The following is a 22618-nucleotide window of genomic DNA, read 5'->3' as shown; positions in this document are numbered from 1 at the left end:
AGTTTGCAGCTTTCAAAAACCTGTGCTCGCTGCAAAATTCATGAAAAACTGAAATTTTCAGCCTTTTTTTAGGCTTTCCTTTCTAACTCCTAAACTATACAACTTCTGATACTAAATGTAAATACCAGTTTTTAAAGTACGTTAAATTGTGAGCAATTTAAGCTAAAATAGCGCTCTGTACGACCAATAGTTTAGGAGATATTGTACTTCAAAAATTGGCAATTTTTCGCAAAAAGTGAAAAAATTATGCTTTGATCACATTTTAGGTGAAATATCGAAATAAATTCCTACTCTACAAGAAAAAAAATGGATATACTGTGGCAGTAAATTTAATTGGCTTTCATTTAAGCCAAAAACAAAGTCTGTAGATTCAATAGTTCCTTTACAATCACAAAACAAATAAATAAGCGGAAAATTCAATTTTTGAAGAAATGAGACAAAACACTTCTAAAGACAATATGGAAGATCCTATTCTAAACAAAGGGGCAAAGAATGATATAATAAGACTCTAATGAGTGTTTATATAAGTTATGTGTGTTGGCAAAACATGACGGTTATGGGGAAAAAAATAGGCCAATAGTTGACTGTGATATGCAGGTAAGGTAAACATTCCTTTCCCTACAATACCTTTCACATTAATAAATTTTTGGCTGTATTTCATTTTACAACTTGAAAGTTACCTACCAAGTTTTATTTTGAATATAGAATATTTTTGAACAAAAGACTTTTAAAACAAAATGCTACCCTTTAAAATAAGGGACATTTGGACAAAAGAAAGAAAGCAGAATGATTTCAAAAGGGTGAAACTAAATTTTAGTTTTATCATTAGAACATATTTTGAAAATTAACTACACTTCATGTTGTGGTTTTAGGATTTCCTTGATGGGTACGATCGTACTCTCGAACTGAAAGAAAGGAGGTAGTGATAGATTGATTTTAATTCATTTTATTATTTTTTCCCCATTTTTATTGATTAGATTTGCAAAGATAAGGTAGGGTTTTTTCAAATGGCAGATTGCACCAAGCTGTGCAGCTAAGACCGGCTTTGCAACAAGAGCATGCTTCCATACATTCCATTTTGTACTAACATGAAAGAAATCTGAAAAGAACGGATGAGGCTGTTTCTCTTATTGTTGTGATTAGTGAAGATCCAATCTTAAAATTTAAGTTGGGCTTCGATCAATTTCACTCTGAGGTATCCTTCTCCTCTGCCAACCATTTGTTTATTTGCTGGTACCTGCGGTTTGAGTGGAATGAAGCTACTCTTTTGATTTTAGACAAACAAAGACGGTTCACATTTGCATTACATGCTGCTTTGATGAACAGGTGGAATTGAATACTGTCACAAGGTATCGGTGGATACCTTATTTTTATACAGAATATCCAGCTCCATCTCTACAGCTTCGGCTAGGACTTTGTGACTCACTTCAGGACGGAAAGTTATAATGGCCAGGTCAACCCAACCCTGGTTTGTTTGAAAAATACTGCACAGTTTCCATTATCTTAGCCAGACATGGGAAAATGATATAAAATCCACTAACAGCGTGAAGATACGGTACGAATCCAAGAGCTATTCCATTTTTTTTTGGTTGAAAAAAAAATTATGAAGCCAAAAAGAAAATAACTGGACTTTGGTGCTTTTTGGGAAAGAAATATTTTGAATGTTAGAGACAAAAACAGCAAAAAAGAACAAGTAGATCCACATCCTCTCCATCAACGATCATGACCTGTAGAGATGAACTTTTTTCGATGGGGGTTAGCATGTTTCAATCTGTTTTTCTTGTTTTTTTCAATGCCCTCAAGTCCAAAAAATAGGGTGCAACTATCTCTAAAGGTGTCGCTGACTACATGCTTTGGATAATTTTTTCCTGGGGCACTCAGATGTTGAGAAGTCAAATATGAACATATTGTTCTAGCACAAAAACAGAGACAAATGTCCCAGAGCTATTCCAGTTCTGCAATAAAGTTTTACATGAACACAATTCATTAAACTCACCAAAAAAGCACACAGTTGAATTGTTGAATATGTTAGAACTTCGGATTAGTTCTTTCAGGCTCTTCATTAGTTCCAATAGAATCTGTTCATTACTCAAGTATGTTCACAAACTAAGCAAGAATTTATTGTTTCGCAAAAACCGTGACGTTTCTTTCAGAGTACCTAAAAAATCTTTTGAATCCATTCCCTTTCTCAGATCTCTTGTAAATATAGGCTAGCGTTTTCTGTGTTGAAAACTAGAGCTGCTAAGTGAAAAAATGGAAGCACTTTGGTTAATGTTTCCAGGTGTATTTCTATTTTCCATTCTTTCAGCTTGAATAATTTTTCAATAACCAGTTTTTCGATAATATTGCACCCAAAGTGTACCAGAAGGCTCTTTTCATTTTAGGTTTCTCGCTGAAGCTTTAAGCTTGATATGATGAACCTGTACAGTTTCATTTTCTTTTGCAAAAAGAATGAGTGAACTTTCATTCTCATTTAATATTTTCTTTGTTTCTCTGCTCGTCGGTCTTCGGATAATTGAATCGCATTACAAAATCGTCTGATATCAAAAGTATTCTCTATTTAAAATAAAATTTGGTAGGTAACTTTCCAGTCGAAAAACGAAATGCGGGCGAAAATTCATCAATGTAAAATGTATAAATACATAAGGGAAGGAATGTTTAGGTTATCTGCATAGGGCTGTCAACTATCGGACTATTTTGTTCCAATTTTATAACAGGCATGTTTTCCCAGCACAGATAACTTATATAAACACACATTTGAGCCTTATTACATCATTCTTTGCTGCTTTTTTAGAATAGGGACGTTCATATTGTCGAGAAGTGCTTTGTGTGTTTCATTTTTTCAAAAATCGAATTTTCTGATAATTTGTTTGTTTAACAATTGTAAAAGAACTATTGAATCAACAGACTCCGTTTTTAGCTTAATTGAAAGCCAATTAAATTTATTGCTACAGTATATCCAGCTTTTTCTTGTAGAGTAGGAATTTATTTCGATATTTCACCTGAAATGTGATCAAAGAATAATTTTTTTCGTTTTTCGCAAAAAATGGCCAATTTTGGAAGTACGATATCTCCTAATCCATTGGTCGTACAGAGCGCTCGCTACTTTAGCTTAAATTGTTCACAATTTAATGTACTTTAAAACTGGTGTTTACATTTAGTATCACAAGTTGCATAGTTTAGTAAAAGGAAAAAACAAAAAAAAGTCTGAAAATTTCGCTGCTGTTTGCGTATTACGCAGCAAGCACAGGTTTTTGAAAACTGCAAACTTAGAATTACACCTACCTTAACTGACCCAAACAACATAATAAAAAATCAGAACTACATCATGCTTTGCGATTTTAGCCCCTTTTTTTGTACAATATGACTGGACTATATTATAACTTCAACTTTAAAAAAAATTAAATAGCCATGTTTTATTATACAATCTGCAAAATAGTATTTAATTTAGCTAACAATGTTGTACAGTAAAAAATAAAAGAAAAGTTTAAGAAAATATTACAATACTAAATCTCAGAAATTTGTAGCAAACTGCATACACGTGTTTTAGGGTTAAAATGAACCTCAAAACTGGTGTAGCAGTTCTCTGCAAATTTGTGCGATATAACATTGTAATGTTTTTTTTATGTACACTATTTTCGGTTAGAAACTTTATGAACATGAGTTAAACACTTTAATTATCATAACTAAGTTCCTAGATGGAAATAAAATGATTAAAATGAAAAATAAGATTCTCATGGCTAAGAAAAATCTTCAGGGACAAAAAGGTTTGCATAAATTAGATAATCCTTCCAAAGGTTTTTGGTGTGATGGATAAGGGGGACAGACTAACAAACTGAATAAAAAACATTTCTACCTTCTCACACAAACCTACTTTCTCTGACATTATATTTATTTAAAAAAATTTATGGAATTAATTCAATTTCAACTTTTCTTTCTTTTTTGTTTTCAGAGATATTTTCATACAAGATTAAGTCTACTTTCAAGGGTCTATTTCCTTCTACTTTTATCATTATATATGTTTCAAAATGTATTCTATTTTTAAATCATTTTCACAAGAAAGTGAACTAAAAGTAATCAATAAAATATCATGCACAAAATTTGGCGATATAATAATAATAATAAACAAAAAGAAATTAAAGAAACTAAATTATTCAATAAAAAATATAATATTTACAGCAAAAATTTAAAATGAATTATTATTTTTTCAAAATAAGGAATCTAAGAAATTTAACTGATTTGACTTTTAAGCATAAAATGCAGTTTAATATACCTCCAGTATCTCGTACGACATAAAGAGCAAAATCCCCTGGATTATTCACAACTTTAAATTTGTCTAAAAGCATATTTATCACTTCTGGTCCAGTTACTAAACTTGTCACCCAAACACTTGTAATACTGGCATAGGCTGGCATAAAAACACTAGTCTGTAATGATGTAAGAAACAAATACATTAAAACTTTCAAAAATGGTAATTTTCAAATTAAATGCTAACTTACAATCATGAATATTAAGAACCGTTTTTTTGCAATTTAAATGCCAAATTAAAGGAGAAGATTTAATAAAGTATTTTTTTTTCTTTTTGTAAAAGTTAAAAACTCTCTGGCAATCTCTGAAATAGTAGTAGTAGCATACTGATGTAAAAAAATGTGAGTCTACTATGAAAATAACTTGAATAGCACGGAAATACTAGTAATTTAGCTAAACACTCAAAAGTTATTACAATTTAATCATACTGTGATACAAATTTCACAATTATGCAATTATTTTTAAAAATGCATTAAGATTATTTAACACATACCTCTCTATTGTAGAAATGTCCATTAATGGACTAGTAAGCTACTAATTTAGCTAAACAAACAACAAACTTTAGCGAAAAACTAGTAATTTAGCTAAACACTCAAAAGTTAACACAACTTAATCATAATTATGATTGAATACAAATTTCCCAAATATGCAATTATAAAAAAATACACTAAAATGGTTCAACACATACTTCTCTATTGTAGAAATGTCCATTAATGGAACATCGTCTTTTCAGTTTTGATTTTTGTACTCGAGGTTTTCTTCGTAATTGTACAACATTTCCACAACTGTCTTTTAACGTATTGTCATTTACAATAGGATGAGTGTTATCAGACCTGGTACTTTTTATTCCACCGGCTGGTAGGGTTTTATAATGTGAAGGAGATGTAGCAGTTTCTTCTTCAGCGTCCTTTTCAACAGTTTTGACATCAAGGTCAATTTCTGAAAGTGGCACAGCTGATTCATTCATAGGAAGAGATAACAAGGAGTTTAACAAATTAGGGTCCTTCTCAACAATTGCAGACTTCTCTCCAGCACTCAAAGCTTTCACATTTCGGTGAGATTCCTTAAATAAATAAGTAGACAGAAAAAGACAACTCAATATTACACAAGATCACATTTTTAACATGAAACATCTTAATAGCTTAGAATAAAAAAGAAAAGAAGGGAATAATTTCATAATTTTCTCCCTCCACGTTATGATAATTTGCTGGGAAAAAATGTTCTTAAAATTGGAATACAAAGAGAACAAAAACAAATTGTTGAAAAATCAATTTGAAGTGCACACCCCTATACTACAAACTAATTTTGTGTCAAATTTCATGAAAATCGGCATAACGGTTTAGGTGCTGTGCACATCACAGAGATCCAGACAGACAGAGAGCCCGATATCCAGACAGAGATACTTTGAGCTTTATTATTAGTAAAGAAGATAAGCGTCTTGTGCATTTACACAGCTTGCAATCTCTTAAGGCCAATCCCGCATATAGTATACATTAAATATGTAGAGAAATGTAAACATGAAATATATTAATGAAGATATTTTTTTATGTCCCTAACTCTAATAAATGTCAATAAAATAATCCGTATATACAGGAGCATGCACAGAGGGGGGGGGGGACACCTACTGGCCCGGGCCCGAGCCTGAAGGGAGCTCAATATTTTTGAGGGATGAAATATAGGGGTAAACAATATAAAGGAGAACCCGCAGAAGTCATTTGTGACGGGCCCCAAAGTTTCTGTGCATGCCCTTGCGAATATGCATTAATTTGTATAGACATGAATTTACTACAGAGCTTCAATATGCAACAAATATCTATATATCTTACTAGCATTAAAAAGATAAACGATTAAGACTCATAAAAAACACATTTTGCACAATTTTTAAATAGTGAATTAAAAGGACATTATACATTTCCCCCACAATAGTATCTTATCTGAGTAATAAAGATGTTATGAAATCACTTTCATACACTATGGTTAATGGAATGCAAATGAGAGTAAAATTTGAAGCAAAGTTATCATGTTGTTGCTAGCAAGAAAATAGTCAAAGATTACTTATTCCATACACAATAGATTAAAATATTTACTTTTTGAGGCACACGTGAGTCATAACAAATTTGAACACTGTTCCGCCGCCTCACTGGCATTCTGTCATCATGATCTTCCTTTAAATGAATAACTTTATTTACGCCCCAATATATTCTCAATGAACCTTCTAAGATTAGACGACCATTTCGCTGCAATACAAATGAAACATTTTAGAAAAAGTAAGTTGAAATGGAATGATTAGAGTTTAAATCTCTCAATTCTATTGAAGAGTTTGCAATATGCATTTTTAGATTTATAACAATGTATCAAAAAGAAACTGTGAGTAAAAAATCATGCAATTGGTTATTAAATATTTTACTTTAAAAATAATAATTGAATTTAAATACAAACTATTTGGTAACACTATATTGTTTGAAATGAAACTTTTATTATGTATGCAAACTGACGCTTTCAGTTTTTAGTGTGGTCAAAATGTTTTTCTGCCTATATCAAAGAATTTTCAGTATTGAGCAACATTTTTCAACTCATTCATCTGAAGTCATTGCTGAAATCTTTACTCGTAAATTTTCGAATTTTTCAGCACAAAGGGAGCCCCTTGTTTATTTTCAGCCATAGTTGAAGTTATGATATTTTTGTCGCAAAACAAGAAGATAGATTTTGCTTTAAAAACTTAGTGTGGTTATTCTGACTTCTCACCTCCTTGAGTATGAATTTCAGGGATGTAAACCAATGTAAAAAAAGAAGTGAACATGTTTTCATATGCTCAACATGTGCAGATTGTAGTAACAAAGAAAAAAAAAATTCTCTGAAAAATGTATCTATTAGGCCTATATTGATGAGAAACTCCTCAACTCCGTGACAATGTGTCTTATCAATGTCATTATTTCTGAGGTGAAAATAAATGATGGAGGGGAAATACATCAATAATAAGTATTCTACCAAAAATATAAATTGCCAGTATATCCTCAAATTTACTAAATACTATTTTTTAACATACATTTGAAACTACTAATTAAGCCGTACTTTAAGAGAGCTTAATATTATATTCCCACCAATAATTAAAATAGCTGGTTGTTTGCACAATTAACAAAATTATTACTTTGATATTAAATTGGCCTCAATTTTTAAATATTAAAAGTTTTTTCTTTTTTTTTTTTATATTTCCCTGAACAAGGCATTTTTAAATTTTTTTTTAACTTATGAATAAAATAATTTGAACTTAGCTGGGTCATTGGTTTGTGGTTACTTCTAGCAGGTAACACTTTCATGCAAGAATGAAAAAAAAAGTTTTCAATATTGAAAATTTTTTGCGTTCAAAACCTAGGGTAGGAAGAGAGCTAGGTTTTCCATAAAAATAGATCATTCCAATCCAATAAAATAAGCAAAGATTTTAAACAGACTACCAGGTTGGCAAAATTGGGCTGCTGTAATAGTAATTGATTGCTTTTTAGGCACTTTTTAAAGTTTCTCAGAAAATAAAAACAAAATTGACAGTGAATATTACCTTAAAATTAATTATTTAGTAAATTTGCAAAAACGAAAACTGACTAAATTCTGTAAATACTGATTAATACTGACCAATTTTTAAAATACTGACTTTTACTGACCAGTTTTTAGAAGAGGGGCAATGGTAAATAATATAGCCGGAAACTGCATTTTGTGATAAAATCATGAAACTTGGCATGCATGTAGACAATGTACTAACAAACATTTTTGGAAGGGGAGGCAATTCAAAATCCCCCCCCAAACCCCCTGGCAGCCATTTTTGGTCAAAAATCCAAAACTACTTTTATTGTTATTTTTTGAAAAATACTCACTGTATCTTCTTTTGGGAGTTCTATTATGCTTACTAAAGCGTAAAAAGTCATCAAAATATCTCTAAACCTCCTAATTTTAAAAACTTGATTTTTTTAAACAAAACTTTAACTAATCAAAGTCTTTAACATTTCCTGAGGGATCGTTTTAGAAATTTTTTTTATGCATTTTAAAGCACTGTGTTAAGGAAAATCAATTCATTTACAGTAGAACCCAATAATCCGAAACATCAGAAAATCCGAAACTATGTTTTAAAGTTTACTATTAAAAATTGATTACAAAACTAAGAATAAAACTAGAAATTAAAAACCATAAACAAAGCTAGTAATTTTTCAAAACTAGAAACAAACATTTGAATTGTTGTTTAAGAATAAATACAGCACTTTGATTAGTTAAAACAAAATCAATTTTCATTATCGGTGAAAAAAAAAAAAAAAATCAAACACTTGGAAATGAAGTATGCAATTTTTTGGAAGTTTCACTCACATTCTGCAGTTTTATCAGTCATATGTGCACTTGAAATAAGGGGGAGGGGGCACGGATGTTGTTTTTACAGAACTCCAATCTTTATTATTATTAAACGCTTTAAAACAAGTTTTAAGTTTTTTCTCATTAGACGATTTGAGGCGTTTGTTCTATGTTTTAAACGATGTAAGAGGAAAAAATACTTAATTACTACAATAAGAAGTTTAGTGCTATGTTAATAAAGCTAGCAATATTTTTACTATTAATAAAATTGTTATTTATTGAAATTAATTCAGTGTTACAAAAACTACAACTAAATTGCAATACAAATCTGATTAAGTGATGCATACAACGATTATATAGAAAGCAATTTAAAACGTTTGAATTTACAAATAGTACATAACATTTTCCGTAGCAGTATTTACACATAGGTGTTTAGATAAGTCCATTTTTGAAGCACCCACAAGTTATTTGAGAGCAGTTTTTTTTTTACACTTGCATAACGTAAATTCGCTTTCAGCAAGAACTTGAAACTTCGGGTAAACTCAAACAAATAAGAACGTGCTTTTCATCAGTAGTTACTGTAAAACCCCAATCATAAATTGAAGTTAAGGCTAAATTTTTGGACATACTGCCCCACTGATGTTCACCTTGATAAGCACTAAATAACTTGCCTTAGGACTTCAGCTGTGGGTGGTAAGTTATTCATTGATCATTGTTCGCTGGTGGAAAAAGTTTCCAGCTTCATTTACGGACGGCAAGTTGAATGCAGACAAGTAGTAGCAAAGATTGATGAATCGCTAAGATATTTGAAAATTTTCATTAGGTGTGCATTTTTTAGTTTAGGATATATATATATATGAAACTACACCAATAACATCAGGATAGTCTTTTCATCATTTCCACATCGTCACTTTTTTTCGACCTGCAAGAAAAGAGGTAACCATGAGAGTTCCACTGAGAATGAGTGGAATTCTCATAGAACGACTGATTTTTGCTGAATGAATTCGTACGCTAATTCTTAGGCTAGTATTAGTCGAAAGTGTTTTCCAGCTCCAAAATCTTCTTTATCCCCTTTTTGTACAGCTGATGGAAGCATCGTTGTCAACAGTTCCAACGAATATGCTCATGTGTCCTCTTATTGCAGCATGCAAAACATGAACAAAGATCCAGAAATTAGCTTCCTCATGATTTTATGGCATTAGAGATGTCTTATTCGATGAAAATCACCGTCACATCAAACATAAGATCATACAGCTAGTGCAATCATGGAAAAAAATTCTGTCTTATCTGTGTTTTGTAGAAACTGAACCAGTTCTTAGAAAGCAAACCATTTTCTCTAAAATGATATCTTTCTCTTATTCCTCTTATATATCTTACTTGTTGTATCCTGAAAAGAATGCAGATACTCCACAGAAAAATATTCTGTCTTAGGTTGTCCTATGTGAACGATGAAAGAACCATCATAGACAATGGCGTCAAAATGTATCTCCATTGCACTTATTTTAAAATTAGCATTCATCATTTGCATCTTCATCATCCCATCTTAACTCATTTTCTTCTTCTCTTTAGTTGTTTTCATCAGTAGGAATACTATAATTTAACTCATTGAACAGGAATGTTATGGACCAGACTCATTTCCCGTTCAAAGAGCTCCATTTGTTGAAATCGATGGAGGGTGAGGTTGATTTTCATAGAGGAGAAATTCAACTAGGTTGAAATTTACGGTATTGCAAATAATGAAAAGCTTTGAAAACGAATCTGTATCGGATTTTAATCTTTTTAGTAAAAGAGCAGACTTACTGATTTTTCTGGAAAAATGAAATGGTAAAAAGTTATTGTTTTTCTGCCTGTGAACATAAGTGACTTTTGAGTCACAACTCTTTTCTCTATAAATTTGTAGCACTGTTTTTTTTCCCTCAACTTGCCCAATCTTCATCAGTTGCTACACATATTCTTCGTCTACTGCTACATTCGTCTCCAATGAGAACAATTCTTTCGATGACTCTAAAAAGGGATTCTCATGTTTAGCTATTTCTCTTCAAGACCTTTCTTGAAAATATGCTTTGGAAACTTAACATTTCTTCACTGCACACATACAGCGTTTCTTTAAATCAGCAGAGGTAACTTTTTCAAACTGTGTAATTAAATCGATAATTTGAAGACCAACCATCCATCTTCTTAACGCAGTTGGATCTGTGAAAGACCAACAGCCCCACCATCTCCTTTCACTATCGCATTGTTTTGCTAAGCATGGTCCGATCCAATTACAGAAAACACGTTCATTGTCTTTTTTACAACAAACGCTCCTTTTTCAAAGGCTTTGTGTATGTCTGGAAGGTGTGGGTTACAGAAAAAGATCTTGAATAAAAACTGGTAACCATCCAGCATAGTTACCAAATTATGTGTATAGCATATAGAAATAAAATGAAAAACACACACACACACAAAATCAACTCCTTCAAAGTTTCAGTAAAGATATTAAAGTTGGTTGAAATCTATGATCTAATAAACTTGAATTTTAAAAGCACCAGCTTTATTACGGTGCTCCAAAACTTGAATTTGTTTATATATATATATATATATGCTTTTTTTTCTTTTTTTTTTTAAAATAAAATGAGAGAAAGCTTACTGATGATCAATTGGGTGAAGGAGAATTAACAACAGCAACAATAGTAATAATAATATTCTTTCTATTAGAATTAAGTTGTCTTGAAATTAATTTCTCCCTTTTCTCTTCAAGTCCTTATTCTATTATGCCCTTCGCAATTACTTTCAATTGTGTGCTCAGTCATTTAAAACTAGGGGCATCATGGCCGGATAATTGGACAGTTCGAGCAATTCGAGTTTGGATAACTGGAACCCTACTTTGATATAACACTAATGTAATGTACCTTCAAATTCAGAAACCTGTAACTCTGTTATGGGGGGAAAAATTCACTTCAGAGAACTCACAATTTAAAAATATCGATTTTTTTTTTGAACCACTTTTTGTGAAGTTATTTCTGAAATTAGACATTTTTTGGAGTTTTAAATAATAAAAAATGTAATAAACATCCCTGGAATGACACAACCAATGATTTAAAAAATTATAATAACGAAAATTTAAAAAGAATTCTCGTTTTTGGTTTTGGACCAAAAATGGTTACCAGGGGGGTTTGGGGGGGGGGATTTTGGAATGCCTCCCCTTCCTAAAATTTTTGTTTATACAATGTCTACAAGCATGCCAAGTTTCATAATTTTATCACAATTTGCAGTTTTTTCCCCCGTAGCCCCCCGACTATTTATGCCCTGAGCACCAAACCAAGACCTAACCTTTCAATTAACATTCTGTTTATGGAAACTGGAAAAGTTGGAGTTCAGGAAAGAAGTCAGCACTCATCTTTACTGGGCCAGCATATTATGGATAATGTGAAAAGTAACACGTTGAATTTATCATATGGGTTCTGAAAGCTTACATGGCCTCTCTTATCACATGAGCTATCACAAACCTCTGAAGTAATAGAAATTTCATGCTTACTGTGTGTCTTACTCAAGGATTGAAAGAAAGCTCCTGATCAAATTAAATGATTGAATTATTGTCAGTGGTCAAAATTATTCGTTGATGGAAATGGCATTGAAAACCGTGATTCTGTGTTCTTTAATAGGAAGACAATTTTCCTCTTGTAGACTATGTTAAGGTCATAACACAAGAACTTAGCCCACCAAAAAATACGCACATCTGTCACGAAAAGCCTTTACATCTGGCAAAAACTCCTAGTCCTGGCAAAAAATTACCTTGATCGCACTACAAAATAAGAGCAACTGAACTTATCAGTGCACAGAGAAAATGAAAAGAAAAATGGTACTTCATTACAAAAACATAATATAGCCAGAAAAGTTGTACTTGAAATTCAGTTATTTTTTTGAATAAAGTATTTTTAATGGGTTGCATAACATTTTTTCACCCTGTACTTCATTAAAAAGATTCTCCAGATGTTCTAAGAAAAATATTATCTAGAACATTTAAGAATTTGGAGTTAAAGGCAATAAGTAGTTTACTTTTGACTAATGAAGCAATTAAACGATATGATACATTAGCATTTTAGCACACCAGAAACCCCCGTACATTCCAATTTGCCTGAATTCAACGGTTGAGATAGGTCTCGGAAATGATAATATAAACACATACACGAGATGAGTTTTTCATATTTCAACACATATGCAGAAACATTTTAAATTAAGCAAAAGAAATGAAAAAATTACTTCACGACTTTGAACTGTTCCACTTTTTCCATCAAAAAAGCTGTTGTAAACCCGCAACTTTGCTTCTAAATGCGACCTGAAAAAGTAAAGGGGATTTTCTTACAACAAATACTATCCAACTTTTGAAGAATATAATCAAAATAATTTAATAAAAAATCAAAAGTAGCTCAACATAAAAGCTAGTAGACAAAAGTAGCTCATCATCTCAATCGAATACAATGTAAGGAAAATGCACATTTAATAGCAGGGATATTAAGCAGAGAGAATGATGGATTACAGGAGAATTAGAAAAAGAAAGCCTGAAATAGATATAAAGAATGATGTAATTTATGTATACTTCCAAGGGCAAAGTTTAAATCGCAGCATTCTGTAGAATGCTTAGGCATAGCATATAATGCTAAAAATTAGTCAGTAATACATAAAATGACTCATATTTCACATTACCCGGAAATTTTACAGATGCCAAATGAGAAATCGGCAAACTATGAAGTGTAATTTGAATCCAGTGTAATTTGAATATCATGTGGCAAGGCAGCAAACAAAAGAAAAAGGTGAAACTAACCAGATTTTGTAAGAAAAAGAGCCTGTTTCACAAAAATATGGATGAGATTATAATCGGTAGTGGGGTCATTCCATAGTGACGAACGTAACATTCAGAGACTCTGTTTTGTTGCATATCATGAGTTTAAAATGTCTAATAATCATTTGCTTGTGGTTTTGCGAAATTTTGTGAAAGAATAAAACTTGTGTAATATTTATGTAATAAAACACAGTATAAATCACATAAATTGGTTTTTGAAACTAAACTACTATAGTGTGACGAACGTAACATTTTTGCAACCTTGAATTTGCAACATGAAATTCAGCTCTCAATTTTTCTAAAGTTTAGGTAGATATTATTGTAAAAACAGTGCAATGTGTTATTTTCATTTCTTAACTTTATTTTTCATGCAGAATAATATTCATTTTTCTTATAGTGTAAATGAAATGAATATTTCTTCAAAATATGACGTGTGACGAACGTAACATTGAAGACGGTAACTCTGAAGTTACGTTCGTCACGGTGATGACTCGTGTAGTTTTTTCAAACCATTACGTGTCTAAATGTTAATTAATAAGTAAGCACTGATACTTTGTCTTAAAAGTAACACTTATATCAACATTTTTTTAAAAATGAATTAAATAAATGCTTTTCTATTAACTTTGTGGAAAATTTATTTCTGAAGAACAAAATAACAGACATTTACCTGGGCTAAATAACATTTATGTGGAAGCTCAATATATAGGTACCAAAATATCATTATCATCTGATGTCCCTAATTAGAATTTTAGTCTTTAATGGTCTGTCTAGACAGCAAAAATAAATAAATACATAAAATGTATTTCCAAAATAGATTTTTACAATGCTTTAAATACCCAAATTTGAAATTAAGTTTCATTTTTGCTTGATTACATACATTAAAATGTTTCTTGCATAGTTAAAACTGGTCCCCAGCATTTTGCATCATTACCATTACACAGTTTTTACACAGGCTTTCAAAAGTAAACAGAAAAAAAATATACAGGGTGCCCACAAATAACTGACGGCAAAGTTCATTTGCGCATAATTTGCATTCAATATGTTTTTTAGTGTTGGCAACACTTAATAGTTTTAGTTTAATTATATGAGCAATAGTGCAGACGATTTTTCGAATTAAAATCCGTTTTATTCTTTGCATTATTAAGATGGATGTTAAACGATGTTTAATTCTCGAATTGCATTTAAAAGGTAGGCAGAATGGTGAAATTTTTAAAAAATTGAAGAATTTAAATGTGTCAAAGAGATTAATTGAAAGAACTTCAAAACGGTTTAAAGAAACAGGTAGTGTAGAAGTAAGGTATAGTGGTGGAAGAAAACGCTGTGAACAAACAAAAAACTTAATAAAATGTGTCCGCGAAAGAATTCGAAGAAATCCTGCACAATCTGACAGAAAAATTTTAAGAGACCTAAATTTGTCAAAAAATATGCCTGGAATCATAAAACAGTATTTAAAACTAAAAGCTTACAAGAAAATGACAGTCCATGGATTAACAGAGAAAAATCAAGTTGAAGGAAGAAGAAAGTGCAAGAGCTGCTGAAAACACATGCTGCTAATGAGATAACTTTTTCAGATGAGAAATTATTTTTTCAACAAGCATCTCATAATAGGAAAAATAACAGGATTCATGCAACACCATTGTAGAATATCAGTTCAACTAAAAAAGGTTCCAGAAACCATTTTCAGTAATGGTTTGGGATGTTATAAGCAAGAGAGGAAAACTGCCAGTTCTTTTTGTTGAAAAAGGTGTGAAAATTGACAAAAATTATTATTTACAAAAATTATTGAAATCTCACATGATTAAAGATGCCCAAAAATTATCTTAAATGTATTCTTTTCACATTTCAGCAAGATTCGGCACAAACCCACAAAACAAAGGTTGTTCAATAATGGTGCAAACAGAATTTTCCATCCTATCCTTTATTTCCACAGAAGAATGGCCTGCATCCAGTCCTGATCTCAATTCACTGGACTATTGCATATGGGGATGTATTGAGAATAAATTGAAAAACCTATAACCAATGTCCACAATTAAATTTAAAAATTTACTACTAAAGATATGGAATGAAATTTCATTCCCTGTAGTGCATGCCGCTGCATAAGCCTTTCCAAAAAGATTGTCATCTGTGGTTACAGTTAAAGGCGCGAGAATGGAAACCATTATTTAAATATTGATCAACAATGATGTTACTTTTATTTAACATTTATTTTATCATTATAGAAAAATTTGTATTACAGTAATAAAGTTTTTTTTGAACCGTCAGTTATTTGTGGGCACCCTCTATATATGTCAGTCAATACCAATTTCCTCCACAATGAGTAGCTTTTAACATTGTAAAGTTTTGTTCTTTTTATACTCATAATGAATGAACCTTTGTTCAAGTTATGCAAAATTTTAATGAAGGTAGCCATATTTTATGTCTTGGCAGGTGGAATACTTTAAAATGTCATTAACATCCAATGCAAAAGTTATAAACATGTGGATGATAAAGATAGACGGAGGATAAAATGATGCTAAGAGCATCATTTATGATATTTAAGACGCTTAGTTTTTAGTACATTAGTATTTTATATTTTTTTTCTCAAGTTTAATCGAAACTCATTCAAAAAATTAGTTGATAAGAATTTTTAAAATTTCCTCATGTTTTAGCAGTTTTTGTTTATATATACGTATTGATTTTAGGTAATAAATTTTAAAAAGCATTGATTAACCAATTGATTCACAAACCAAAGTGAAAGAAAACAAAGGAAAAAAAATGCACTTAAAGTTTATCAAATTTAACCTACAATATGTCTAAAATAAATGAAGATGTTATGTGAAGTTTTGTAGTTTAACAAAAACATATATCTTGCCTTGTTAAAAAATGCTAAAGTGCACCTTTTATAAAAAGTTTGGAGCACAAAATAACCCCTTTCTAGAGTAGTCCATATGCATAAACTTTTCAGCCAATAATTGAATTTTCTGCCAAATTTCACTCTGGTCTATAAAAGCCATTTGGCTTTGTTTTCTAAAGAAAATACATAGATACACTTTGGTACACAATTACACACAAACACAGTTCTTTTATGTGTATGGATGGATGAAACAGCTTTAATCACAATGTACATACCTAGGTACAGGTGTTCCTTGACGATTTTCAATTTTTCCGAAACTGGTGTGCGCTTCGACTTGCGATCCATGGCCAAATAAAGTAGGACCAAACAGAACACTGTAGCATGGGATATGGCAGTAAGGTACACCTTTGTGCTACATAAAAAGGAGAATTAAAGAGCTTGTGTTTTCAATAACTAAAAAAAATTAGTTTACAAAGCACTGATTTAACTACAGCAAATAGGATGTGTATTAGTATAAGAATTTTTGGATTTTACCAGAGATTTCCAAACTTTTCTGATTCAGGGCACTCTTTGAAAACTTTTATTCTTCTCAAGGTACTCTAGAATATCTCTTTATATACATACGTAATGATGCCATGTACACTTTGTGGAACTCCTTGCTTCCCCCTGTGGTCCAGGGTTTGACAAACCAGCCCATAAAAACATGTGGCAGCACTAGCTCCAAGCCACTCACTAAATGCAGAGAAGTTTTTAATCTGGAATCCGCCAACGCTGCTCTCCTGGTACATGTTTTGATCCTGGCCTAAGCAGTCATTATTCTTTGCCTTGCGCTACTGACATTTGCAAATACGAAAATACTTATAAATGTGAAAGTTTCCCTCTTATTTACAGACTCCTCTTGTGCATCCCCATCTATCAACATCTCACTAAAAACCAACCTGAGCCTAAAAATCACTTGAAAAACCCACTATCTTGAAAAAGTAGGTTTTTTTCACAATTAATTGCATACTGAAAACATTTACTTCAGAGGCAAACTAACGATAACTACATTGATCAATACCAGGTTCAGAAATTGCTATTTTCCATTCTTGACAATTTTTTAAAAATTAAAACTACATGATGAATTTTATCATTTTTTTTCTTTTAATACTTAGGAGACCAAAATAAGCAATTCTTATGTCAATCTTTTCTCTCTCCTTTTTTTTTTTTTCATTGATGGAGGCGAATGCTTTAAATAAAACTAACAGGTAATCTCTTCTTTAACAGCAGCTTAATTCAAAGTTGTCAAGTGAAAAAGGTTAAAGGTATTATACAAAACTACATGAAATTAGGCAACAAATTTTTGTAACAATGGGTTTAATATTTAACCATTTAATGGGGAAATTACATGAAATTTACTATTTTCCATCATAACTTTTTTAAACTAAGTTTTTTAGGAATAAATTATAGCCTAAGTTGCTTGCTGATAATATAGCTATCTATGGTGAAAAAATTGTCAATATCGATCCAGTAGTTTTGAAGCTTACCCCGGACATACATACAGAAGTAGCCATTTATGTGTATAGATAAGCAGGGGAGCCCACATAGGGGGGATCATGGTGCAGACCTGTGAAATTAAAATTTTTAGAAGGGGTGTTTTAAGGGTTATTTATCTCATTTTTTGGGGGGCTCTTACTTTCAAAGGGTGCACCCTTTGCCCTTAGGGAGGGCACTCCTGTTATAAGGGAAATTTTTTGCATGTTTACTCTAAAAAGAGGATTTTACTATTCTTGAAATTTTCCTGGGGGGGGAAGCAGCATGGCCCCTTCCTTGGATCTGCTCATGCCGTACTACTATATCTAAGCAAGATTTATTCTGTGACTTAGCAACTAATTATAATATTGTTCAAATGTTTATTTTTAACTTCTCGAGCCATTAAATTGTAAAATAATTGGTATTATTCATGTTTATAATTTATGCTGCCCTTTATCCTTAAATTTAGTCGTAGGTTGTGAAAATAAATTTTAAAAAATATATTACTAAGTAGTGTATTTCAGGATTAAAAGAGCAATGTTTTCAAAATGTTAGTAGTTGGTTTCTGAGTAGAGGTAGGTAACGGGACGCGGGAGTGTCCCGGCCGCCAAGGAAACCAAGCGTCAGCAGCCAACAAAAACAAATCCGCCGCCAAGAAAGATGAAAGAAAATAAACGCGACTAAGTACAGTTTACAGGACAGAACAAGTTGGGGGTTTTCTGGGTTTTTCACCCCTCTGTATTTCAGCCTCATGAAGATCCTCAGAGTTGATTTTCGGTATACTCAATCTCTAGTGGCCCTTGACGAGGTAAACCAAAATATGATCTCCTGGACCATCAGGGGGAGGAGGGATTTAAATTAGAAAATCGCTGTTCAAAAAAGTTTTTTGAACAGCTTTACAAAATGAAGTGGTTGCTTGGTGAGCAAAAAGCTTCCCGCCAAGCAGGATAAATAATTTAAAGGATCTATTTATATTTCTGAGGAGTTAAAGGTGGGAGGAGGTTCAAACGGAAGTAGGTGTGATGAAAGAGGAGAACACGGAGGATGATAGTTTGGCAGATACTTCGCAGGCAAACTAGATATGACTTTTTAAGGCTGAGGGTTTTTGGGTTTAGGATGAAGGCTTTGTTTTTTGTGCGGAAAAGTTAAAGGTTTTCTTGGCGGGGAAAATTTTACAACAGGGTTGCTTTTGATGAGATCTTTCTTTCTTGAATGATCATGTTTTAAAAAAAAGAATTTTGATAACTGTTTTAAAATTCATATTTTTTAAATTTTAATATTTTTTTGCAGTATAGTTCAGTAAAGATAGATGTCTGATTCAAAATACAGTAAAGCACGGTTTATTTGTTTTTGGAGGGACTGTATGAAAAAAGCGTACAACCGAAAAACGTATAATAGGTATAGGTTAATGTGTATTAAACTTTGCAGGGACCAATTTTGAAAATGTATAATTGATAAAAACGTATAAAAGAGAAACGTATGAACGGTGCTTCACTGTAATAAAAAGCTCTATGAAAAGTGAAAGTAGCAAAGCAGTAGTTTGGCACAATGTTTAAAAAGAGATTGAAATTAAAATGATTCTTGGGGGGGGGGGGGAAACAGGTAATTGAACAAAAATCCCCAGGTAGGTTGGGCTTTATTAAGGGGGGAAAAAAACAAGGTTTTTCTAAACCCTGTTGGGGCATCCACTTTAAGAATCCGTGGATTATACATTAAACATGTTAGCTAACAGGTAATGCAGTTACAATGCAGCAGGCTTCTTGAAAACTTGCAGGTACAATGAAATAGATGAAAATGGACAAACTCCATCCTTTAGTCCGGATACATTTTCCATTTCCAATAATTACAATTTTAATCACAAAAATGAATTTTTGATCACAATATGATCAGTATGCCATACTTGTTAGACATTAGATGAAAATAAATTCTGCATCACTCAAATTAAAACAAAATTATTTAACATATCAGCAAATTGTCAGGTCTTCATAGTAGAATCATCCAGAAATAGAAAGAACAAAAATCTTCCATTCTTTGATTTTAAGCCAGAAAAATATAAATGACTATCTTACTAATATTATATGTGCGAAAGTTTGTCTGTATGAATGTATGGATGTTTGTTACTCTTTCATGCAAAAACTACTGAACGGATTTTGATGAAACTTTACAATAATATAGCTTATGCATCAGAATAACACATAGGGTAGTTTTCGTCCCGTTATGGGGGGCAAAACCCCCTTAGGGGGGCAATAAAACACAATTTTTGTATAAATTCTCTAATATTGGGATGAAAAAATACTTGCCCATATTTACATTATATGTCCATCGAAAGCTCCGATTTTTCTGCTGAAGATGGCACGTGTTTGAAATTTCTAAGTAGAATAAAAAACGAGTTATGAGCTTTTTAGATCCATGTTCGAAGGCTTTCCTCAACTCAATACAGTATTTAGTTTATCATCTCAACTCCCTGTTGATAGCGACAATTGTTGTATTGTTGACTTTCTTTGCTTTTCTTGATTGTTCAAGGCTTTTCTCAAGTCAAATCTTGAAGTAAGATTTTTGCACAAGATTGGCAAATGATACATGATTTGGCTGATGATTTTCCATTTAAACGGAACTTTAATGTAATTAATGGTTTTTATTATTATTTATGCTAATTGAACACTTACTCATTAAACAAACAACTAGCAGATCGCCAAAATTTTTGCAGAAAGATTTAGGTAGCTGATGCATTTGGCAGTTTTTTCAACGTTGCTGTTTTTGAAGCCGAAGACTGCATCATAATGTTTCTCAGCTTTTACCATGTAAACAAAATATCGCCAATCAAAGAATTTTCAAAAGACTTTTTTTACTGTGTTAAATAATCCAGCAACTAAATTAAGCAAATCCATAAACAGCACAAAAACTTCCATTAATTTTCCTTTTTGCACAATTTCAAACAATCACCAAATTTTATTACTTATTTTGGTAACATTTCGGATGAAACTGTTTAGCGCCATTTTATGGTGACCAAAAATATCTCAGCATCTGGCGACGATATCTCTGTAACGAAAATTAATATCATATCGTTTTACAAAGTAAGGAAAGAATGGGGGAGCATCATCGAAGGTACCCCGAAACGACTTTCGCAAATTCGGTAAAATCGCACCAAGAGCCACAATGATTGAAATTTCCCGAAATAACTACAGCAAGTATAAGGGGATTACGAGCACAGCTACTTTTTTTTAATCACTTCGTACTTCATTAGCCATACAGAGAAGGTTTTAGACTCCATGTTAAAAAAAAGTATCAACAGATTAATCTTTTTAAACATGAGAAGATTAATTTCTTGTTTTTTAAATTTGTATATGCTTAAATATAGTGCTTTCGTTTCTAAATCAATACTACTTTGTTCTTTATACTTATTGCTATTTTAGTTTTATGGGTAAGGAAGAAACTCTATTTTTAATCACGTCAAAAAGATGTGTTTTAAATTCTTTCACTTAAAACAGAAAACAAAAGCAAGTAACGATTTTTTCTAATAATTATTACTGACCCAGGCAACGCCGGGTATTTTTGCTAGTATATAAATATAGTTAAGACTCAAAGATTTAAAGGAGCCCTGGGGCTGGGGGAAACTTAGGGCACTGTGACACAACATGTCATTTGTCTGACCACATGACATACAATAGTAAAAATGCTCTATCAAAGGGAAAGATTAAACAAGTTGTGTTTTTTTTTTACATTTCCATGCTTAGAAATGCCCTCAACCAATGAACAGACTATGCTGCTAAATTATATTGTATCCATGGGCGTCGCCAGGATCTATCTTAGGGAGGGGCAAGCAGAGGCCCAACCACAAGAGGCTCAACCAAGGGTGTCAACTATGCGGGAACAATTACAATTTAATGTTAAATATTCACAAAAATATATTAATAAAATAAACCTCAGCATGTTGTCCAGGATTCAATCTTTTCCCACATTCTTCACATCTTAGGCATTCAGGATGCCACTCATAACCAAGAGATGTTTTTCTTTCCGCTGAAAAATTTAAGAAAAGTGCATTCGATTTCAAAGCATAATTTAAAAAACTCAAAATTACTTAACATATATCATGAATTATGTCACTGAATAAAAAACAGTGCTCAAAAGGCGCACGAAAAAGTTTTTTAATGCATTGAAAAACCAGCAACATCGGTCTTTTTTATTTCATGAACAAAAATACATTTATATCTCAGGCATAAACAACAATTGGATACAACTTTTTTCATTTCCTAAAAACCAAAAATTTATAGGGAGTAATTTTTGTACAATTATATATACAAACCAAAATAAACGGGTTTTCCACACTTATGACACTTCCACATGTTTTCGAAACTAAAAAGATATGCGTGAGTTAACAACAGTTGTCAGGAATTAAAAACGAAACCTTTAACTCATTTCACAACCTAAATTGAGTTAAAAATCATGTCCTCTTAAAGTTTTAATGAAATGACTAATATGACATTTCAACGCGAAACAATGCGAAATGAGACATAAACAGACAGAAACACGAAACTTTTTTTTTTTTTACTACGATCCTGCCCTCAGTGTTGCCACTTTGAAATAAATCTTCAAAAATGTACTCATTTACCAAGGCTTTTCTACTTTTTTACGAGAAACCCAAAATGGTTGCGTTCGATGAGCACGACCGAGAGCGACCGGTTAGTTAATCACGTGACAACTAATGATCACGTGCTCCAATCAACCAATCAACTGCTTAGAATGGTAACCAGTGAGGTAACCGGTTGATCATAGAACGCTGCGGTAAGTAACCAGTTACTTACTGGTTAACC

The 22618-nt window shown here is 31.9% G+C and overlaps 1 protein-coding gene across 1 annotated transcript in view; it reads right to left on the bottom strand.

Moving 5' to 3' along the window:
• Positions 1-22331, bottom strand: part of LOC129217005 (ras association domain-containing protein 2-like) — a 28331-nt gene extending 6000 nt beyond the window's left edge. Inside the window, exons 1-7 of the mRNA XM_054851233.1 lie at positions 22111-22331; positions 21730-21824; positions 16571-16707; positions 12883-12958; positions 6396-6545; positions 4997-5371; positions 4274-4427 (exon numbers count right to left, since the gene is read on the bottom strand). Of these exons, the coding sequence (XP_054707208.1) occupies positions 4274-4427; positions 4997-5371; positions 6396-6545; positions 12883-12958; positions 16571-16707; positions 21730-21824; positions 22111-22150 (1027 nt within the window). The 5' untranslated portion in view covers positions 22151-22331. The remainder of the gene's footprint in view (positions 1-4273; positions 4428-4996; positions 5372-6395; positions 6546-12882; positions 12959-16570; positions 16708-21729; positions 21825-22110) is intronic.
• Between the last annotated feature and the right edge of the window lie 287 nt (positions 22332-22618).

Source organism: Uloborus diversus, chromosome 2 (assembly GCF_026930045.1).
Source record: "Uloborus diversus isolate 005 chromosome 2, Udiv.v.3.1, whole genome shotgun sequence".
NCBI classification, from domain to species: Eukaryota; Metazoa; Arthropoda; class Arachnida; order Araneae; family Uloboridae; genus Uloborus; species Uloborus diversus.
This window is presented reverse-complemented; position numbering and strand designations above follow the sequence as displayed.